General features: G+C 43.4%; 3 protein-coding genes across 6 annotated transcripts in view; 2 read left to right on the top strand and 1 right to left on the bottom strand.

Moving 5' to 3' along the window:
• The window catches only part of ntng2a (netrin g2a), a 37,745-nt gene extending 36,074 nt beyond the window's left edge, over positions 1-1,671 (bottom strand). For all 4 annotated transcript variants that reach the window (XM_035999035.1, XM_031309412.2, XM_035999036.1 and 1 more), the window contains exon 1: positions 1,544-1,671. The gene's annotated coding sequence lies outside the window, so the exon portion shown is untranslated. The remainder of the gene's footprint in view (positions 1-1,543) is intronic.
• Positions 1,672-3,022: 1,351 nt separating this feature from the next.
• Positions 3,023-15,888, top strand: med27 (mediator complex subunit 27). The gene is made up of 8 exons (XM_031309399.1): positions 3,023-3,278; positions 5,533-5,677; positions 7,737-7,867; positions 10,592-10,685; positions 13,204-13,311; positions 13,638-13,679; positions 13,766-13,843; positions 15,637-15,888. Exons 1-8 carry the CDS (start codon positions 3,076-3,078, stop codon positions 15,769-15,771), a joined length of 936 nt encoding a protein of 311 aa, XP_031165259.1. The 5' UTR covers positions 3,023-3,075; the 3' UTR covers positions 15,772-15,888.
• Positions 15,889-16,978: 1,090 nt separating this feature from the next.
• The window catches only part of LOC118494628 (spermatogenesis- and oogenesis-specific basic helix-loop-helix-containing protein 1-like), a 26,784-nt gene continuing 23,167 nt past the window's right edge, over positions 16,979-20,595 (top strand). The window contains exons 1-2 of the mRNA XM_035999084.1: positions 16,979-17,102; positions 17,894-18,103. Coding sequence (XP_035854977.1) covers positions 17,916-18,103 — 188 coding nt within the window. The 5' untranslated portion in view covers positions 16,979-17,102; positions 17,894-17,915. The remainder of the gene's footprint in view (positions 17,103-17,893; positions 18,104-20,595) is intronic.

Below are 20,595 nucleotides of genomic sequence, written 5' to 3'. Positions count from 1 at the left end.
TCTCTAGTCCTCAGAAGTCTCTAGTCCTCAGAAGTCTCTAGTCTTCAGGAGTCTCTAGTCCTCAGAAGTCTCTAGTCCTCAGAAGTCTCTAGTCCTCAGGAGTCTCTAGTCTTCAGGAGTCTCTAGTCCTCAGAAGTCTCTAGTCCTCAGAAGTCTCTAGTCCTCAGAAGTCTCAGAAGTCTCTAGTCCTCAGAAGTCTCTAGTCTTCAGAAGTCTCTAGTCCTCAGAAGTCTCTAGTCTTCAGGAGTCTCTAGTCCTCAGAAGTCTCTAGTCCTCAGAAGTCTCAGAAGTCTCTAGTCCTCAGAAGTCTCTAGTCTTCAGAAGTCTCTAGTCCTCAGAAGTCTCTAGTCTTCAGGAGTCTCTAGTTCTCAGAAGTCTCTAGTCCTCAGAAGTCTCAGAAGTCTCTAGTCCTCAGAAGTCTCTAGTCTTCAGAAGTCTCTAGTCCTCAGAAGTCTCTAGTCTTCAGGAGTCTCTAGTTCTCAGAAGTCTCTAGTCCTCAGAAGTCTCTAGTCCTCAGAAGTCTCTAGTCTTCAGAAGTCTCTAGTCTTCAGGAGTCTCTAGTCTTCAGGAGTCTCTAGTTCTCAGAAGTCTCTAGTCCTCAGAAGTCTCTAGTCCTCAGAAGTCTCTAGTCTTCAGAAGTCTCTAGTCTTCAGGAGTCTCTAGTCTTCAGGAGTCTCTAGTCCTCAGAAGTCTCTAGTCCTCAGAAGTCTCAGAAGTCTCTAGTCCTCAGAAGTCTCTAGTCTTCAGAAGTCTCTAGTCCTCAGAAGTCTCTAGTCTTCAGAAGTCTCTAGTCCTCAGAAGTCTCTAGTCCTCAGAAGTCTCCAGTCCTCAGAAGTCTCTAGTCCTCAGAAGTCTCTAGTCCTCAGACGTTAACCTTTATGTCGGTGAACATGTCAGAGGCATCAGACTGCCGTGTCCGCGTGTCCTTGTTCATTAAGAAGAGGCTTAGTTTGGTCTAAAAGCTTAGTCCTGTTGTCTATATCAAATTGTCCTCTTTAGATATTTTCTGATATACACTATAGCTACATTTTGTGATAATAATTGAAAATTGACAAGGCTGAACTCCTGTATGTGAGATTAGGACAGGAGTCACATTCATGCTTTTTTTTTGGATCATTAGGTGCAGCTCCAAGCTAATTTACACATTAATTAATAGAAGTCCAGATTCACCTGAGAGACATATTCACAACAACCTGTAAGAACAATCACAACGTACTGGATGGAAACTAGCTTTGCCCTTATTATTATTATTAACTCTAACCCTAACTCTTATTATTATTAGGAACAATCACAACGCATTGGATGGAAACTAGCTTTACTGATTATGAACATGAGTTCAACCAGTTAGCATTTAAAGACATACTGAACATCTTCTCAGAGGTTTTAGGGGGTAAGACAATTCAACAGACATCCAGAATATTATATTATGATTAACATAAGAAATGATCATGTTCACACTGTAACAGTCTGTCTTCATCGGTCTCTCTTTCTGTCTCTCCACCTGTCTGTCTGTCTGTCTGTCTCTCACCTGTCTGTCTCTCACCTGTCTGTGGTCTGTCCGTCCGTCTGCAGTTTGAGTCTTCAGGTTGATTATTGATCAGCTGATTCAATTGAATAAAACAACAACTTCTTCTTCTTCTTCTTCTCCTCCCCTCTCTTTTTCTCTTTCTCTGTCTTGTCTTCTGCGTGTTCCTCTTCCCTCTTATCTCTTCCTCCTGATCTCCTCCCCCTCTCCTCTCTGCTGAAGAAAGAAAATCCTCTCAGAGATCTCTCTCTCTCTCTATCGCTCTCTCCCTCCCTCTCTCTCTCTCTCTCTCTCTCTCTCTGTCTCTGTCTCTCTCTCTATCGCTCTCTCTCTCTCTCTCTCTCTCTATCGCTCTCTCCCTCTCTCTCTCTGTCTCTCTCTCTATCGCTCTCTGTCTCTCTCTCTCTCTGTCTCTCTGTCTCTGTCTCTCTCTCTATCTCTCTCTATCTCTCTCTCTCTCTCTCTCTCTCTCTCTCTCTCTATCTCTTTGGTGAAAGCAATGGAAACACCACATTCATTAGTATTTAGAGATGATGAAGACATCCAATGTGATGAAGAAAGCTTGCCACATGATGCTGGAGAGAGGCAGGATTAGTCACACTATTCTTTGTTACTGTTACGTATGTACCTTTAGTTTTTTTCCCCAGTAATTCCATAAATTACTAGAGACAAAATACTACATCGAAGAAAACTGCTGATTTTCATTCCTTCTTATTTACCTTACGTAAAAATTGGTATATTTCCTTAAATAAACTATTGAGTAGTGTCAAGTCACTCAAATTGTTCAAACTGTAAAGATGAGAACGTTAGTATTTTCTGTATTGGTGTTTGCTGCTAGTGTTTTTACTCTCAGTGTGTTCTGTGTGTGTGTGTGTGTCTGTGTGTGTGTGTGTGTGTGTGTGTGTGTGAGTGTGTGTGTGTCTGTGTGAGTGTGTGTGTCTATGTGTGTGTGTGTGTGTGTGTGTATGTGTGTGTGTGTGTGTGTGTGTGTGTGTGTCTGTGTGTGTGAGTGTGTGTGTGTCTGTGTGAGTGTGTGTGTCTATGTGTGTGTGTGTGTGTGTGTATGTGTGTGTGTGTGTGTGTGTGTGTGTGTGTGTGTGTTTTTTTGGTTCAGATTGTATTTTGAAATGTGATTGGTTGTCAAGTTTTCTCATATATCTATGGAGTTTTCTCATGTATATATGGGGTTTTATCATATATCTATGATATCTATGAAGTTTTCTCATGTATATATGGGGTTTTCTCATATATCTATGGAGTTTTCTCATATATCTATGATATCTATGGAGTTTTCTCATATATCTATGATATCTATGGAGTTTTCTCATATATGTATGATATCTATGGTGTTTTCTCATATATCTATGATATCTATGGAGTTTTCTCATATATGTATGATATCTATGGAGTTTTCTCATATATCTATGATATCTATGGAGTTTTCTCATATATCTATGATATCTATGGAGTTTGGAAATTTAGACTTGAGAACGAGCGTTTGACCTCTGACGTCATCTCTGAGCGCCAGAGCAGCAGAGACAGCAGAGAAGATGGTGGACGTGGTGAATGTTGGGGTGAATCTGGACGCTTTCTCTCACGCTATCAGCGGTATCCAGGCGCTCCGCTCCAGCGTGAGCCGCGTGTTCGAGTCCCTGAAAGATGGCATGAAGAACCGCGAGACCCTGGAGGGCCGCGAGAAGCAGTTTATATCCGAGTTCCAGGACAACCTGCAGGCAGTCAACAGAGACCTGAAGTGAGTCCGCCGCACACCAGACTCCATGTAAATAATCAGCACTTTTAGCGTGTATAGAGCCAGCATATTTCCACCAGACTCCATGTAAATAATCAGCACTTTTAGCGTGTATAGAGCCAGCATATTTCCACCAGACCATGTAAATAATCAGCACGTTTAGCGTGTATAGAGCCAGCATATTTCCACCAGACTCCATGTAAATAATCAGCACTTTTAGCGTGTATAGAGCCAGCATATTTCCACCAGACTCCATGTAAATAATCAGCACTTTTAGCGTGTATAGAGCTAGCATATTTCCACCAGACTCCATGTAAATAATCAGCACTTGTAGCGTGTATAGAGCCAGCATTTCTCCACCAGACTCCATGTAAATAATCAGGACTTTTAGCGTGTATAGAGCCAGCACATCTCCACCAGACTCCATGTAAATAATCAGGACTTTTAGCGTGTATAGAGCCAGCACATCTCCACCAGATTCCATGTAAATAATCAGGACTTTTAGCGTGTATAGAGCCAGCATATTTCCACCAGACTCCATGTAAATAATCAGCACTTTTAGCGTGTATAGAGCCAGCATATTTCCACCAGACTCCATGTAAATAATCAGCACTTTTAGCGTGTATAGAGCCAGCATATTTCCACCAGACTCCATGTAAATAATCAGCACTTTTAGCATGTATAGAGCCAGCACATTTCCACCAGACTCCATGTAAATAATCAGCACTTTTAGCGTGTATAGAGCCAGCACATCTCCACCAGACTCCATGTAAATAATCAGGACTTTTAGCGTGTATAGAGCCAGCATATTTCCACCAGACTCCATGTAAATAATCAGCACTTTTAGCGTGTATAGAGCCAGCATATTTCCACCAGACTCCATGTAAATAATCAGCACTTTTAGCGTGTATAGAGCCAGCATATCTCCACCAGACTCCATGTAAATAATCAGGACTTTTAGCGTGTATAGAGCCAGCACATCTCCACCAGACTCCATGTAAATAATCAGGACTTTTAGCGTGTATAGAGCCAGCACATCTCCATCAGATTCCATGTAAATAATCAGGACTTTTAGCGTGTATAGAGCCAGCATATTTCCACCAGACTCCATGTAAATAATCAGCACTTTTAGCGTGTATAGAGCCAGCATATTTCCACCAGACTCCATGTAAATAATCAGCACTTTTAGCGTGTATAGAGCCAGCATATTTCCACCAGACTCCATGTAAATAATCAGCACTTTTAGCGTGTATAGAGCCAGCATATTTCCACCAGACTCCATGTAAATAATCAGCACTTTTAGCGTGTATAGAGCCAGCATATTTCCACCAGACTCCATGTAAATAATCAGCACTTTTAGCGTGTATAGAGCCAGCATATTTCCACCAGACTCCATGTAAATAATCAGGACTTTTAGCGTGTATAGAGCCAGCATATCTCCACCAGACTCCATGTAAATAATCAGGACTTTTAGCGTGTATAGAGCCAGCATATTTCCACATGTAAATGGGTGAATTAAGGGTTATTTCAACCAAACCAGAGTGGTGATTGTTGGAACAGTGGAAAGATGAACCAAGACGGCTTTTGGTAGTTTATTTCCATGGAGTCTGGTGGGTTTGGTGATGGTGATTTCGGGGCTGTTTCATGTTAAACTAAAAGGATCTTACTCTTTAACTAAAAGGTCTATCTCTGTAGGGATCCATCCCATAATGTTGTCAGACTCTTACAATAATAATCTGAGTCTGTCAGCAGCAACAACAGAACTTTTAGTGACTCTAACAGCTGCTGAACATTAGTCCTGTAGGGTTACATTACAGCTTGGTTCTGGTTTAATACTGGACCAGTTTCACAGATTGTTGTTCCATCAGACATTCAGACACACACACACACATGGAGACAGAGAGTCCAGGATGGAAAAGAAAAACAAAGTTAACCTTAAATACTAAGTTAAAGACTCACACAGTCCCACCAGACTACATTCACATTTTGAAAGATTTAATACTCTCAACCTCTTTGTCCCACCATACATAATCTGTCTGTCTCTCTCTTCCCCCACCTGTCTCTCCCCACCCCTGTCTGTCTCTCCCCCCCCCACCTGTCTGTCTCTCTCTTCCCCCACCTGTCTCTCTACCTGTCTGTCTGTCTATGTGTCTGTCTCTCCCCACCCCTGTCTGTCTCTCCCCCCCCCACCTGTCTGTCTCTCTCTTCCCCCACCTGTCTCTCTACCTGTCTCCCCCCCCACCTGTCTGTCTCTCAGTGAGTTGGAGCGTCTGAGCGGTCTGGTGGGTCGTCCCTCTGAGTCTCATCCTCTCCATAACAGCGGTCTGCTGAGTCTGGATCCAGTTCAGGACAAAACCCCGTTATACTCTCAGCTGCTGCAGGCCTACAAGTGGTCCAACAAGGTAGACGCGCTGACATAGTATATGTGTGTGTGTCTGTGTGTGTGTGTGTGTGTGTGTGTGTGTATATATGTCTGTGTCTGTGTGTCTGTGTGTGTGTGTGTATATATATGTCTGTGTGTGTGTGTGTCTGTGTGTGTGTGTGTGTGTGTGTGTGTGTCTGTATATGTGTGTGTGTGTGTGTGTGTGTGTGTGTGTGTGTGTCTCTGTATATATGTGTGTGTGTGTGTTAGATTGACCGTGATTATCTTCAGAGTGAGTAGTGACTCTAGAGTCATAGTGAGAGAAACTAAGTGTCTCCCCTGTTCTTTCGGACCACGGTGAAATCTGGAGCAGGAGAAGTTAACCCTCTCCTTGATCTCATGTTGTTATAGAGGAGAACCAGGAGAAGTTAACCCTCTCCTTGATCTCATGTTGTTATAGAGGAGAACCAGGAGAAGTTAACCCTCTCCTTGATCTCATGTTGTTATAGAGGAGAACCAGGAGAAGTTAACCCTCTCCTTGATCTCATGTTGTTATAGAGGAGAACCAGGAGAAGTTAACCCTCTCCTTGATCTCATGTTGTTATAGAGGAGAACCAGGAGAAGTTAACCCTCTCCTTGATTTCATGTTGTTATAGAGGAGAACCAGGAGAAGTTAACCCTCTCCTTGATTTCATGTTGTTATAGAGAAGGAGAACCAGGAGAAGTTAACCCTCTCCTTGATTTCATGTTGTTATAGAGAAGGAGAACCAGGAGAAGTTAACCCTCTCCTTGATCTCATGTTGTTATAGAGGAGAACCAGGAGAAGTTAACCCTCTCCTTGATCTCATGTTGTTATAGAGGAGAACCAGGAGAAGTTAACCCTCTCCTTGATCTCATGTTGTTATAGAGGAGAACCAGGAGAAGTTAACCCTCTCCTTGATTTCATGTTGTTATAGAGGAGAACCAGGAGAAGTTAACCATCTCCTTGATTTCATGTTGTTATAGAGAAGGAGAACCAGGAGAAGTTAACCCTCTCCTTGATTTCATGTTGTTATAGAGAAGGAGAACCAGGAGAAGTTAACCCTCTCCTTGATTTCATGTTGTTATAGAGAAGGAGAACCAGGAGAAGTTAACCCTCTCCTTGATTTCATGTTGTTATGGAGTGATTGGTTATTTGTAGTCTCCGTAAAGTTTAAACAGTCCGTGCCCAACACAACATTTCAGCTGTTGTGCGACTACTAGGGTTGGGACGGTTAATGCATTACCGCTATACTGTGTAATGTCTTGTATGGAGAAATGTCTTTGCCTTTCCTACCGTGTATTACAGTAGGAAAGGCACAGACATTTCTCCGTTCTCAGCTGAGGTAGACACATTAACAGCTGCAGTGGTTACCATTGCACATTAGCCTAGCAGCTAACGGAGTTTACTTCTGTTTATAGCTTTATCCCGATAAAACGGCACGTTGAATTTCAGCCTGCATGCACGTTTCATAGCCTAGTCGCCCTCTCTGGTGTCTGTCTGCTCAGCTGCTAGACGGCTGCACTCAGGCTGCAACATGTTGTATGGTTAAAGCCCATGTTTTTCGGGGGTGACACCATTCACTTTACCGGCAGTATTGACAATAGATAAAGCTACCGTGTCTTGAGAAGCTCTAGCTTGTTTCATTGTTCACTTTTAACTCACTTTACATCATCTTTGCTATCTCTTTCTCCTCTCTCGTTTCCTCACAGTGGCACTCTACTCTCCGTTACCACTCGCTCTCCTCGCGCGACCACACGGGCACTGACGTCACTCACTTAAGTCACCCTGCCATTCTCGTTCTAACTTACGCTACTCTCGTAAGGGGGTTGGGTATACCGCGCTAACGCGGGAATTTCTTGCTTTTCAACCGCGGTAGGGAAAAATCCATACCGTCCCAGCCCTACTGCCCTCTTGCGTGATGTTACGTTGGTTTTATTTTTCTTCCTGACGCTATTGGTATTGAGACTAAAAGTAAAAAAAAACCAAAAAAAACAAACTTAAAATGTCACTAAATACTTGTCTTAACTGTGTGTGTGTGTGTGTGTGTGTGTGTGTGTGTGTGTGTGTGTGTGTGTAGTTGCAGTACCACGCCGGTTTGGCCACCAGTTTGTTGAATCAACAGTCACTCAAACGATCGGCCAATCAGATGGGAGCTTCAGCCAAGAGACGACCCAAAGTCCAGCCCAGTACTCTGGTACTTCCTCCTCAGTGAGTAATACTGCTATAGTACTGCAGAAAGAATTACTCAGACTTTACTGAAGTGACTTTACAACAGCAGTTACCAAAATTAGATAGATAGATAAGAAGACATATTGTGGGAGAGGATGTAGCGCTGGCGCTAGCACTATGCTAACCGGTTCAGACTCTGTGTGAAACACTTGGTGTGTTGGAAACTGTTCCCTATCACGGAAAATAGTGCACTACATAGAGTGTACCCTACATTTTACTCCCGTATACCACAATGCAATGCGGAATGTTTCCCCGGAGGAGAAGAAGAAGCAGGAAGGAAAAATGGAGTGGCCTTTGGTTTGTAAATGTCAATCGTTTCAATATCAGCATTTCCCCTGTTTGAAAATGTTAATATAAATATATATATATATATATATATATATATATATATATATATATATATATATATATATATATATATATATATATATATATATATATATATATATATATATATATATATTAGGGCTGTCAAACGATTACATTTTCTTAATCGTGATTAATTGTTGAATTTCTATAGTTAATCGCGATTAATCACGTTTTATCACAAGATTAAAATTCTATTATTTTTAGGGCTGACAAACGATAATTTTTTTTTATCGCGATTAATCGCTGAATTTCTATAGTTAATCGCGATTAATCACATGATTAAAATTATATTGTTTTGTATTTCAGAACAGTTTTTAAGTTCATATTAACAATCGAAAGCAATTCTTACCAGTGGATCTTGATTGGGAATCAAATGAATGCAAAGAAAGTTACTTTATGAACTTGATTTAAATAATGTTGATTCCTCACTGACGTCCAGTGATCATGGTTAATGAGACAGAGTTTGGACTCTGCAGCAGTTCCAGTGTGGCTGCTTTCTCTGTGTCGTACAGGCTGTGTGGTGAGACTACTGTCCCCCTCGACGGCAACGAGACAGGTCAGAACATGCCAACTGTAGTACGTCTTTACGGCCCGAGTCCTCTACGATGCTGACAGGTCTGCAGTTAGTTGCCACCCGTTTCGCAAGAGCTGTAGTCATTTTTTGGGATTTGGTTTCATCCACAGGTCGGCAAGTAGCACTCTCCAGCATGCTAGCGGGTAGCATCACGTTAACTGTACTACTATGCTTAGCTTCGTTGGTGGTAGCTCAAGCTTGACGTGCTTCGGTGATATTTTAATTCAGCTTTACATAATGTGCGTATGGCTTTAGACTTGTCTACGAGCCGTCTGGGAGTTTCTGAAAATAAAAAGCTCCATTCAGAGTTATTGCTGCTGTGTTTCTCCATCATGCTGCAGCAGCAGCAGCAGCAGGATGTGTTAGGAGGAAGTGGCAGCTTGATGATAAGTAACGGTGCTGCAAAGGGTCAAAATAGTAGCCTGTTAGGACCACGCCAAGCCCAGTGAAGTGGAACATAAATTAATAAATGCCGGCATGCGATTAAAAAAAATTAATCGCATCGCGTCGGCCCTTAATCGCATCGCGATTAACGCGTTAACGCTGACAGCCCTTATATATATATAAAAATATATACACTCACCTAAAGAATTATTAGGAACACCTGTAAGATTTCTCGTTAATGCAATTATCTAATCAACCAATCACTTGGATCTGCTTCAATGCATTTAGGGGTGTGGTCCAGGTCTAGACAATCTCCTGAACTCCAAACTGAATGTCAGACTGGGACAGAAAGGTGATCTCAGCAACTTTGAGCGTGGCATGGTTATTGGTTACAGACGGGCTGGTTTGAGTATTTCACAATCTGCTCAGTTACTGGGATTCTCACCCACAACCATTTCTAGGGTTTACAAAGAATGGTCTGAAAAAGGAAAAACATCCAGTATGCTGCAGTCCTGTTGATGCTAGAGGTCAGAGGAGAATGGGCCGACTGATTCCAGCTGATAGAAGATCAACTTTGACTCCAATAACCACTCGTTACAACCGAGGTATGCAGCCAAGCATTTGTGAAGTCACAACACACACAACCTTGAGGCGGATGGGCTACACCAGCAGAAGACCCCACCGGGTACCACTCATCTCCACTAAAAACAGGAAAATGAGGCTACAATTTGAACGAGCGCACCAAAATTGGACCTGGGCAGGCTGGTGGTGGTGGTGTAATGGTGTGGGGGGTGTTTTCTTATCACACTTTAGGTCCCTTAGTACCAATTGGGCATCATTTAAATGCCCCAGCCTACCTGAGCATTGTTTCTGACCATGTCCATCCCTCTATGACCACCATGTACCATCCTCTGATGGCTACTTCCAGCAGGATAATGCACCATGTCACAAAGCTCCAATCATTTCAAATTGGTTTCTTGAACATGACAATGAGTTCACCGTACTAAACGGACTAAATGGACCCCACGGTCACCAGATCTCAACCCAATAGAACATCTTTTGGATGTGGTGGATCGGGAGCTTCGTGCCCTGGATGTTCATCCCACAAATCTCCATCAACTGAAAGATGCTATCCTCTCAATATGGGCCAACATTTCTAAAGAATGCTTCCAGCACCTTGTTGAATCAATGCCACGAAGAATTAAGGCAGTTCTGAAGGCGAAAGGGGGTCAAACACGGTATTAGTATGGTGTTCCTAATAATCCTTTAGGTGAATGTATAAACTCTCTGTGTGTGGTTATATATATAAACTGGGATACTCTGTGTGTGGGTATATATATATGGTATATATATCCTGTGATACTGTGTGTGTGCAGGTACGTGGATGACGTCATCTCTCGGATTGGCAGGATGTTTCCTGATATGACCATCGAGCTGTTCAGACCCAACGGGACGTCTGCTGTGCTGCTGGTAGTTATAATTACATATATAAATGTAATTATTATTACAGACACTGTACTCTCTAACGGTGTTCATGTAGCTTTACTCTAGTGATCAGTTGTGTGTAATGGCGTTCCCCGCCGGTGTAGATCTGTAGGCTCCAACTTATCTTTCCTCTGTTGATGACCTGTTTTCATCATCAAATAGCTGAAATAACCGTTGTTGCTGCTTTGTTCCTGCTGTGGAAGTCCCAGATATGTCGGGAAATCAAACAGCGTCACGTGTGGATTCATAACATCATCTGGAAGAGCAAAAAGTAAACGTGACGTCTGGATAACTTCCAGCGCTACTTGAGGTTCAGGAACGCTTTTTTTAAAGATTTTAATGAACAGGTAAAAAGTAAGCCGAAATAACATCATGATGTCTGAATTCAAACTTTATCAGCTCTCTCTGCAAGATGACAAGCAAACAACTTTCAAAGTTGTTTTCTGGATAGAGTTCAGGGCTGTGATGATGTTACATCGTGCTACAGCTTCTCTGCTTCTCCATACGAAAAGAAAACGTTTCTCATGAAGACCTTCAGTCTGTCGGCTTCAGAATGAACAGAAAATATTTCATAGTGGGGACAACATGGAGGGGCGGAGCAGACATGGAGGGGTGGTGCCTTCTCGACAGGGAGGGGCCTACTCGTCAGGGAGGGGTCTACTCGTCAGGGAGGGGTCTACTCGACAGGGAGGGGTCTACTCGACAGGGAGGGGCCTACTCGTCAGGGAGGGGCCTACTCGTCAGGGAGGGGTCTACTCGACAGGGAGGGGTCTACTCAACAGGGAGAGGCCTACTCGACAGGGAGGGGTCTACTTGTCAGGGAGGGGTCTACTCAACAGGCAGGGGTCTACTCATCAGGGACGGGTCTACTTGTCAGGGAGGGGTCTACTTGTCAGGGAGGGGCCTTCTCAACAGGGAGGGGTCTACTCATCAGGGAGGGGTCTACTCATCAGGGAGGGGTCTACTCGACAGGGAGGGGTCTTCTCGTCGGGGGGGTCTACTCGACAGAGGGGTCTACTCGACAGGGAGGTCCCTTCTCAACAGGGAGGGGTCTAATTGTCAGGCAGGGGTCTACTTGTCAGGGAGGGGTCTACTCAACAGGGAGGGGTCTACTCAACAGGGAGGGGGTCTGCTCGACAGGGAGGAGTCTACTTGTCAGGGAGGGGCCTTCTCAACAGGGAGGGGTCTACTTGTCAGGGAGGGGTCTACTCATCAGGGAGGGGTCTACTCAACAGGGAGGGGTCTAGTTATCAGGGAGGGGTCCACTCAACAGAGAGGGGTCTACTCGTCAGGGAGGGGTCTATTCGTCAGGGAGGGGTCTACTCGACAGAGGGGTCTACTCAACAGGGAGAGGTCTATTCGACAGGGAGAAGTCTATTAGACAGGGAGGGGTCTACTCGACAGAAAGGTCCCTTCTCAACGGGGAGGGGTCTACTCGACATGGAGAGGTCTATTCGACAGGGAGGTCCCTTCTCAACAGGGAGGGGTCTATTCGACAGGGAGAGGTCTATTCGACAGGGAGGTCCCTTCTCAACAGGGAGGGGTCTATTTGACAGGGAGGTCCCTTCTCAACAGGGAGGGGTCTACTTGGCAGGCAGGGGTCTACTTGTCAGGGAGGTGTCTACTCGACAGGGAGGGGTCTACTCGACAGGGAGAGTTCTAGACCTTTAGGGAGGTCCCTTCTCAACAGGGAGGGGTCTACTCGACAGGGAGGGGTCTACACCTTTAGGGATGTCCTTTCTCAACAGGAAGGGGTCTACTCATCAGGGAGGTCCCTTCTCAACAGGGAGGGGTCTACACCTTTAGGGATGTCCCTTCTCAACAGGGAGGGGTCTACTCATCAGGGAGGGGTCTACTCGACAGGGAGGGGACTACTTGACAGGGAGGTCTCTACTCGACAGGGAGGGGCCTTCTCAACAGGGAGGGGTCTACTCGACAGGGAGGGGACTACTCATCAGGGAGGGGTCTACTCATCAGGGAGGGGTCTACTCGACAGGTAGGGGTCTACTTGACAGGAAGGTCCCTTCTCAACAGGGAGGGGTCTACTCGACAGGTAGGGGTCTACTTGACAGGAAGGTCCCTTCTCAACAGGGAGGGGTTTACTCAACAGGGAGGGGTCTGCTCCTCAGGGACGGGCCTGATCGACGGACTGAAAACAGACCCCAACTCCTTTATTGAGTTCTAACGGTGTCATCAGTGTTAAAATGATAAAAACATTGATTCTACAGTAACAGACCTGTCTGTCTCTATCTGTCTGTCTCCCTCTCTCGGTATCTACCCGTCTGCCTCTCTCTGTCTGTCTCTACCTATCTGTCTGTCTGCCTTTCTCCTGTCTGTCTCTACCTGTCTCTCTTTCTCCTCTTTGTCTCTACCTCTCTGTCTCTTTACTGTCTGTCTCTGTCTACCTGTCTCTCTCTCTCTTCTTTGTCTCTTCCTGTTTGTCTCTACCTGTATGTCTACCTGTCTGTCTCTACCTGTCTGTCTCTACCTGTCTGTCTCTCAGGTGACCCTGGGGAAAGTGTTGAAGGGCATCGTCGTGATGCGTTCGTTGTTCATCGACAGAACTATTGTTCGAGGTTTCAATGAGAACGTTTACAGCGAGGACGGAAAGGTCTGTTTGTTTGTTTGCCTTTTTTCTGAATTTCTGAATGAATTTATGTTTTGAAACTAAAATATTTTAATAATAGGTTAATATTGAATAGATATGCAAGACATTATAATTCATATTTGATATGAACATATGAGAAGTAAATTATATTTTGTAGGATACTTGTAAAGTTTTAATAAAAGAAAATTGTGACTTAGCAAGCTTTTTAACGGTCTGTCTCTCTATCTGTCTGCCTGCCTGTCTGTCTGTCTGTATGTCTCTCTACCTGTCTGCCTATATCTGTCTGTTTGTCTCTCTCTACCTGTCTGTCTCTCTGTCTGTCTCCTCAGCTGGACATATGGACCAAGTCTCAGTATCAGGTGTTCCAGAAGGTAAGACACTTCCTCCTCTGAACCAATCAGAGAGCTGCACAGCTGAGCTGAGTGAGCAGTGCTCTGATTGGTTGTGTTGTTGCTAGGTAACGGACCATGCCACTACTGCCCTGCTGCACTACCAGCTGCCCCAGATGCCTGACGTCGTCGTCCGCTCCTTCATGGTGAGACACAGTTTCCAGTTTCCATCACCAAACCCACCAGACTCCATGTAAATAATCAGGGCTTTTTTCATCGTAAAACACACTTCATTCACAGTGGACAGAAACTAAATAAAACTACCAAAAGCCGTCTTGGTTCATCTTTCCACTGTTCCAACAATCACCACTCTGGTTTGGTTGAAATTAACCCTTAATTCACCCATTTACATGTGGAAATATGCTGGCTCTATACACACTAAAAGTCCTGATTATTTACATGGAGTCTGGTGGAAATATGCTGGCTCTATACACGCTAAAAGTCCTGATTATTTACATGGAGTCTGGTGGAAATATGCTGGCTCTATACACGCTAAAAGTCCTGATTATTTACATGGAGTCTGGTGGAAATATGCTGGCTCTATACACGCTAAAAGTCCTGATTATTTACATGGAGTCTGGTGGAAATATGCTGGCTCTATACACGCTAAAAGTCCTGATTATTTACATGGAGTCTGGTGGAAATATGCTGGCTCTATACACTCTAAAAGTGCTGATTATTTACATGGAGTCAGGTGGAAATATGCTGGCTCTATACACGCTAAAAGTCCTGATTATTTACATGGAGTCTGGTGGAAATATGCTGGCTCTATACACGCTAAAAGTCCTGATTATTTACATGGAGTCTGGTGGAAATATGCTGGCTCTATACACGCTAAAAGTCCTGATTATTTACATGGAGTCTGGTGGAAATATGCTGGCTCTCTACACGCTAAAAGTCCTGATTATTTACATGGAGTCTGGTGGAAATATGCTGGCTCTATACACGCTAAAAGTCCTGATTATTTACATGGAGTCTGGTGGAAATATGCTGGCTCTATACACGCTAAAAGTCCTGATTATTTACATGGAGTCTGGTGGAAATATGCTGGCTCTCTACACGCTAAAAGTCCTGATTATTTACATGGAGTCTGGTGGAAATATGCTGGCTCTATACACGCTAAAAGTCCTGATTATTTACATGGAGTCTGGTGGGTTTGGTGATGGTGATTTCGGGGCTGTTTCATGTTAAACTAAAAGGATCTTACTCTTTAACTAAAAGGTCTATCTCTGTAGGGATCCATCCCATAATGTTGTCAGACTCTTAGAATAATAATCTGAGTCTGTCAGCAGCAACAACAGAACTTTTAGTGACTCTAACAGCTGCTGAACATTAGTCCTGTAGGGTTACATTACAGCTTGGTTCTGGTTTAATACTGGACCAGTTTCACAGACTGTTGTTCCATCAGACATTCAGACACACACACACACACATGGAGACAGAGAGTCCAGGATGGAAAAGAAAAACGAAATTATCTTTTTAACTCTGTCTGTCTGCCTGTCTGTCTCTCCACCTGTCTCTCTGCCTACCTGTCTGTCTCTCTCTACCTACCTGTCTATGTGTCTCTCAAACTGTCTGCCTGCCTTCCTACCTGTCTGTCTCTGTCTCTCTACCTGTCTGTCTCTCTACCTGTCTCTGTCTCTCTACCTGTCTGTCTCTGTCTCTCTACCTGTCTCTATCTCTCTACCTGTCTGTGTCTGTCTCTCTACCTGTCTCTGTCTCTCTACCTGTCTGTGTCTGTCTCTCTACCTGTCTCCCCTGTCTCTCTACCTGTCTGTCTGTGTCTCTCTACCTGTCTCCCCTGTCTCTCTACCTGTCTGTCTCTGTCTCTCTACCTGTCTCCCCTGTCTCTCTACCTGTCTGTCTCTGTCTCTCTACCTGTCTGTCTCTGTCTCTCTACCTGTCTCCCCTGTCTCTCTACCTGTCTGTCTCTCCGTAGACCTGGCTGCGGAGCTACATTAAAATCTTCCAGTCTCCGTGTCAGCGCTGCGGTCGTTTCCTGCAGGACGGACTTCCTCCAACGTGGAGGGACTTTAGGACCCTGGAGGCCTTTCACGACACCTGTCGCATGTAAACACTTCCTGTTTATCCTGTAAACAAACACGTCCTGTTTATCCTGTCAACAAACACTTCCTGTCCTCTGTTTGTATTTTGTAAAAAGAAGTTTGAATAAAGTTAGATTTTCATTAGTTGTGGTGGTGAAGGATCTGCTTTATCCAAAGACATGAGAATGAGTTCAGGAAAGATTCCTAATTATTCTGAAGCTGAACTTTAAAATCTAGAAACAATAACCAGAGACCTTCACCAGGAGACCTTTCTCTCATCAAGACAGGCATTATCATACCAATGGAGCTTCCAGCTTTATTATTATTATTATTAATAATATGATGATTAATGCAGGCTCATGACCTTTGCCCTGCTCAAACAGCTGAATGGTTCCTAAAGTTTCAATGAAATAACTTAATAACTGGTTAGTTTACAGCCTTTAAATCCAGATTAATAAAGAAATACATCATAGTCATATAGTTTATATATTTATTATATCATGTCAGACTGTAAGATACCTCAGTATAGTTTATATATTTATTATATGTCAGACTGTAAGATACCTCAGTATAGTTTATATATTTATTATATGTCAGACTGTAAGATACCTCAGTATAGTTTATATATTTATTATATGTCAGACTGTAAGTTACCTCAGTATAGTTTATTTATATATATATATATAAATATAAAAATCAGAAAGAGGAAGCAGCTGATTGTATTTGGTCATTTAGAGTTAACAGAGAAGCAGCAGTGAAGAAACGGTGACATTGTGTCTCCTGATATTTAATTTTTCTGATATTATTTAAAAAAATAAAGTCTGACATTCAGACTGCAGCGTCTCACCGAAAGTTCAAATCTCCAGCGAAGACCTGAAGGTCTCCAGGTTCCAGCGAGTTCCTCTGGAGGGAGACGTCCAACCAGTGGGGGTGGGGCACATGAAATCCTAAATAAAGGAGGAGTGAGAAACAGTGGGGCTAACCGGACAGAAGCAGTCACTGTCAGTAGATGAAGAAGTGATCACAGCAGATTGACCAGGACACTTTATAATAGGAAGAGGGCAGTCAGTGAAGAGAAGGAAACAGGAAGTACTTAGAGGAAAGAAGTCAGGAGTGGAGGTCAGGGTTACCCGTGCTGGGTAGTCGGTCACCGTGGGAGGGAGGACGAATAAATTAACATTTCTGAAGGTTAGCTGACGGTTAACACCAGTAGGAGGCAGTAATGACACATGGGATGCCAACCGCAGTAAAACCCTAATTAAGAAGAAGAAGAAGAAGTCCTGAAGGCATCATGTGACCAGGAAGTTGTTGCACCTGGAGGATAGGTGAGGCTCGTTCACAGACTGACTCCAACACTCAGGTGAGTTATTATATTTTAAGAAGGAGACCGAGTAAATGAGTAAAAGTTATGATTATACATGAGTTAAAGGCTGTGTGTAGTCCCTGGATGTTAAAACACAAAGAAACCAACGAGCATAACGATTAGTAGACATATGAAGAGTTTGTTGACATGTAACGTATTTCACAGGGCTCTCAAGTTTTGAAGACAGGCAAGAGTGACATTCTAAAACTAAAGTTATAATAGTCACTATATTTCAGAAAATAATCTACCTGCACCATAGCCTGCTGATAGGGTAGATCTCAGACCTCCTGACAGACTCAGAGCCACGTTTGGGTCTCTGGTCTCTGAATGAGACAACGTTTAGGGAAGTGTCTGTACGCTGCTCTATGCTTCTTTTTTTTCATTGGTTGTTGCGTTAAATCTTACTCAGATACAATAGTGCTATTTTCTGTTTGGCTATTGTGTAGTCCCTTTTTTTTGATTGGCTGATAAGTGGCCGACTCAACTAAGAACTCCAGGGGAGACGCCAGTTCCGTAGTGAGAGCGGTGCGCCAGAGAAATTTTGGGTGCTGCGGCATATTAAATATATTATAAATAGTATTTCCGCGTGAGAAATACAATGTGTGGCGGGAGTGCGTGACAAAAGACGCTCAATGCGTGACACTTGAGAGCCCTGATTTCATATATGACATAAAGAGAACTCATAGAAGTTCAGATTGACCGTCACACTTAAATAATCAAAATGTTATCCACAGATATAACTATAGTTTCTCTCCTCCTCTAATTCCTGTCGTAATAATCTGGTGCAGACTGATCCCGGTTCTGATCCAGATGACTGACAGACTGCCTGCAGAGACCAGCCCTGGTCCTAGTTCTGGTCCTGGTTCTGTTAGGGATCAGACTCTGTCCACCATCGACTCTGCCGCTCTGCAGGCGGCTGCTGCCCCTGCAGAGGAAGAGGAGGATGAAAGTCTGAGGATGAAGAGCAGCAGTTGTGTTTTACTGGAGAGACACCGCAGGTACCGACTATCACCTGGGCTTTTATTGTGAAGGTGAACTTCCTGTGTTCACAGAACAGAGATGTAGATGTTTGAAGACTCGACCCGTACACTTCTGTTCTTACACTTAGGGACCGTTCGGTATTTATGGAATGGACCACCGGAGCAAATAGGGGAGGGTCATGTATTTTTATTCTTTGTTGAGGGGAGGGTCACCCAACATTTTTTAGTCTAGGAGGGGGGGGGGGGGCACCCAACTTTTTTATTCATGAAAAGAGCAAAATTTCAAAGTGGCTTATTTGGTGCATATTTATCCATGTAGCTCTCAGTCTCGGCCCCCTAGCAGATGGCCTGACCGCATACACGGAGTTTGCTGGAGGGGGGGGGAGGAGCACTGCCCCCTGGTGGCTCAAACAGGTAATTGCATTGTTTAAAAAATTAGTGGAATAATTACATCTGGCATGACCAGATATTTTATAAATATCTTAAATAACACAAAACAACTAAATGGTGGTAGGTAATACATCTGATTTCATATACTGCTTTAGTAAAACAAGTATTACCTGGCTGATGATGGGAGCAGCAGGACGCAAAAAACTAAAGTTACTGTTACACTAGTCTGGACATGTTGCCGTGCCAACGTTGCAATAAAGGTTTCCTAAATGCCATGTATATAAATGTGATGTCAGCTTACTAATTGACGCAGGTTTTGTGTAGATTTGGACTTTTATATGTTTATTCCACTTTGTTTAAACGGTGAAGTGGAGAGGCCTCGTTCACCTGTTTGGAGCTGGCTGGTGAATGGGACGCTCGTATCGGCCTTGCTGGATTCACCGTGACTATTGATTTACTGATTGCTGTGGATTACTTTTTTTCGTGTCATTGGATTACGGCAAAATGCGGATCTTTTTTCTCAACGTGTCTTAACGTTTTATGGTGAGTTTGGAGAGGCATCTCAACAGACTGGAGGTCCAACACTGATTGGTCACTGTTACATTTTAGTTGAATTTAAGCGTCTGTCTGTTGCGTTCCAAGACAGCCGTGCCGTGACTGGATTTCATAAGGGCCAATTGTTAAATTGTTACAATGTAATTTAAAATCTGCTTTAAAAATAAACATATGTGTTTTGGAATATAATGTTTAGCTTCGGCAGCTTTACCTATGTGCTAAAATATACAATGACGATAGTGACAAGTCCATAGCAACCAGTGTTGAATTGGTTATATCCCAGAGTGCTTTGCTGAATGGTCTCAATGTTTTATTATTTTATTTCATGTGAATACTAGTTTACTAGAGGAGTAACTTAGTATTTGAAGTAATACAGGAAGTGTGCATTTAGTTTCCATGCTTATTGTGTTTCCATAACAATGTTAGTGAGTAAATCTACTGAAATGGCTCCCCCACCATAACAGAGGAGTGGGATGTGTAAGATGAGAATGCAGAGGTTAACTCCTGTACATCATGGCTGTAAAAATCAAATGGTATCTGTACTTCTTTGCTAAGTGCAAACTTGCGCGCGAGGGGAGGGTCATTCCTTTTTTTCATATCATATTGGAGGGTCATAGAAAAATTATTACTGACGAGGGGAGGGTCACGTCTTTTTAGGTTAGAGGCCACAACACTCCTCCGGTGGCCCCTTAATTAAATAACGAACAGTCCCTTTGTGCGTTCTGTCTGACGGATGCTGCACCAAAACGGTCCAAACGTTGAGTCCGGATCGCTGGACGCTACTCGCCCTCTAAGGCCGCCATCTTTGCTACAGAGTGGAAGCTACGCTGCGCCTGTTTTTGTGAAAGTGGCAGCGAAGCAGAACACAGACCAAATACACACAACAGAGCCAAATACACAGTCAAATACACACAACACAGTCAAATACACAGTCAAATACACACAACACAGTCAAATACACACAACACAGTCAAATACACAGTCAAATACACACAACACAGTCAAATACACACAACACAGTCAAATACACACAACACAGCCAAATACACACAACACAGCCAAATACACAGTCAAATACACACAACACAGTCAAATACACACAACACAGTCAAATACACAGTCAAATACACACAACACAGTCAAATACACAGTCAAATACACACAACACAGTCAAATACACAGTCAAATACACACAACACAGCCAAATACACAGTCAAATACACACAACACAGTCGAATACACACAACACAGTCAAATACACACAACACAGTCAAATACAGTCAAATACACACAACACAGTCAAATACACACAACACAGTCAAATACACACAACACAGTCAAATACACACAACACAGTCAAATACACACAACACAGTCAAATACACACAACACAGTCAAATACACACAACACAACCAAATACACACAACACAACCAAATACACACAACACAACCAAATACACACACACCAGGGCCTGAATTTAACTTTTTTGACCACCAGTCAGGACTTTTTACCAGCCAGTTTTTTTTTTGCGTCATAAAGGTGAAAACAGGACTTGCTGTGTCT

Source organism: Sander lucioperca, chromosome 2 (assembly GCF_008315115.2).
Source record: "Sander lucioperca isolate FBNREF2018 chromosome 2, SLUC_FBN_1.2, whole genome shotgun sequence".
Classification (NCBI taxonomy): Eukaryota; Metazoa; Chordata; class Actinopteri; order Perciformes; family Percidae; genus Sander; species Sander lucioperca.
This window is presented reverse-complemented; position numbering and strand designations above follow the sequence as displayed.

Coding starts and splice junctions, on each gene's coding strand:
- med27 (XM_031309399.1), top strand. CDS start 3,076: ATGGTGGACGTGGTGAATGTTGGGGTGAATCTGGACGCTTTCTCTCAC. Junction 10,686..13,203: donor GGACGTCTGCTGTGCTGCTG/GTAGTTATAATT, acceptor TCTGTCTCTCAG/GTGACCCTGGGGAAAGTGTT. Junction 13,680..13,765: donor AGTATCAGGTGTTCCAGAAG/GTAAGACACTTC, acceptor TGTTGTTGCTAG/GTAACGGACCATGCCACTAC.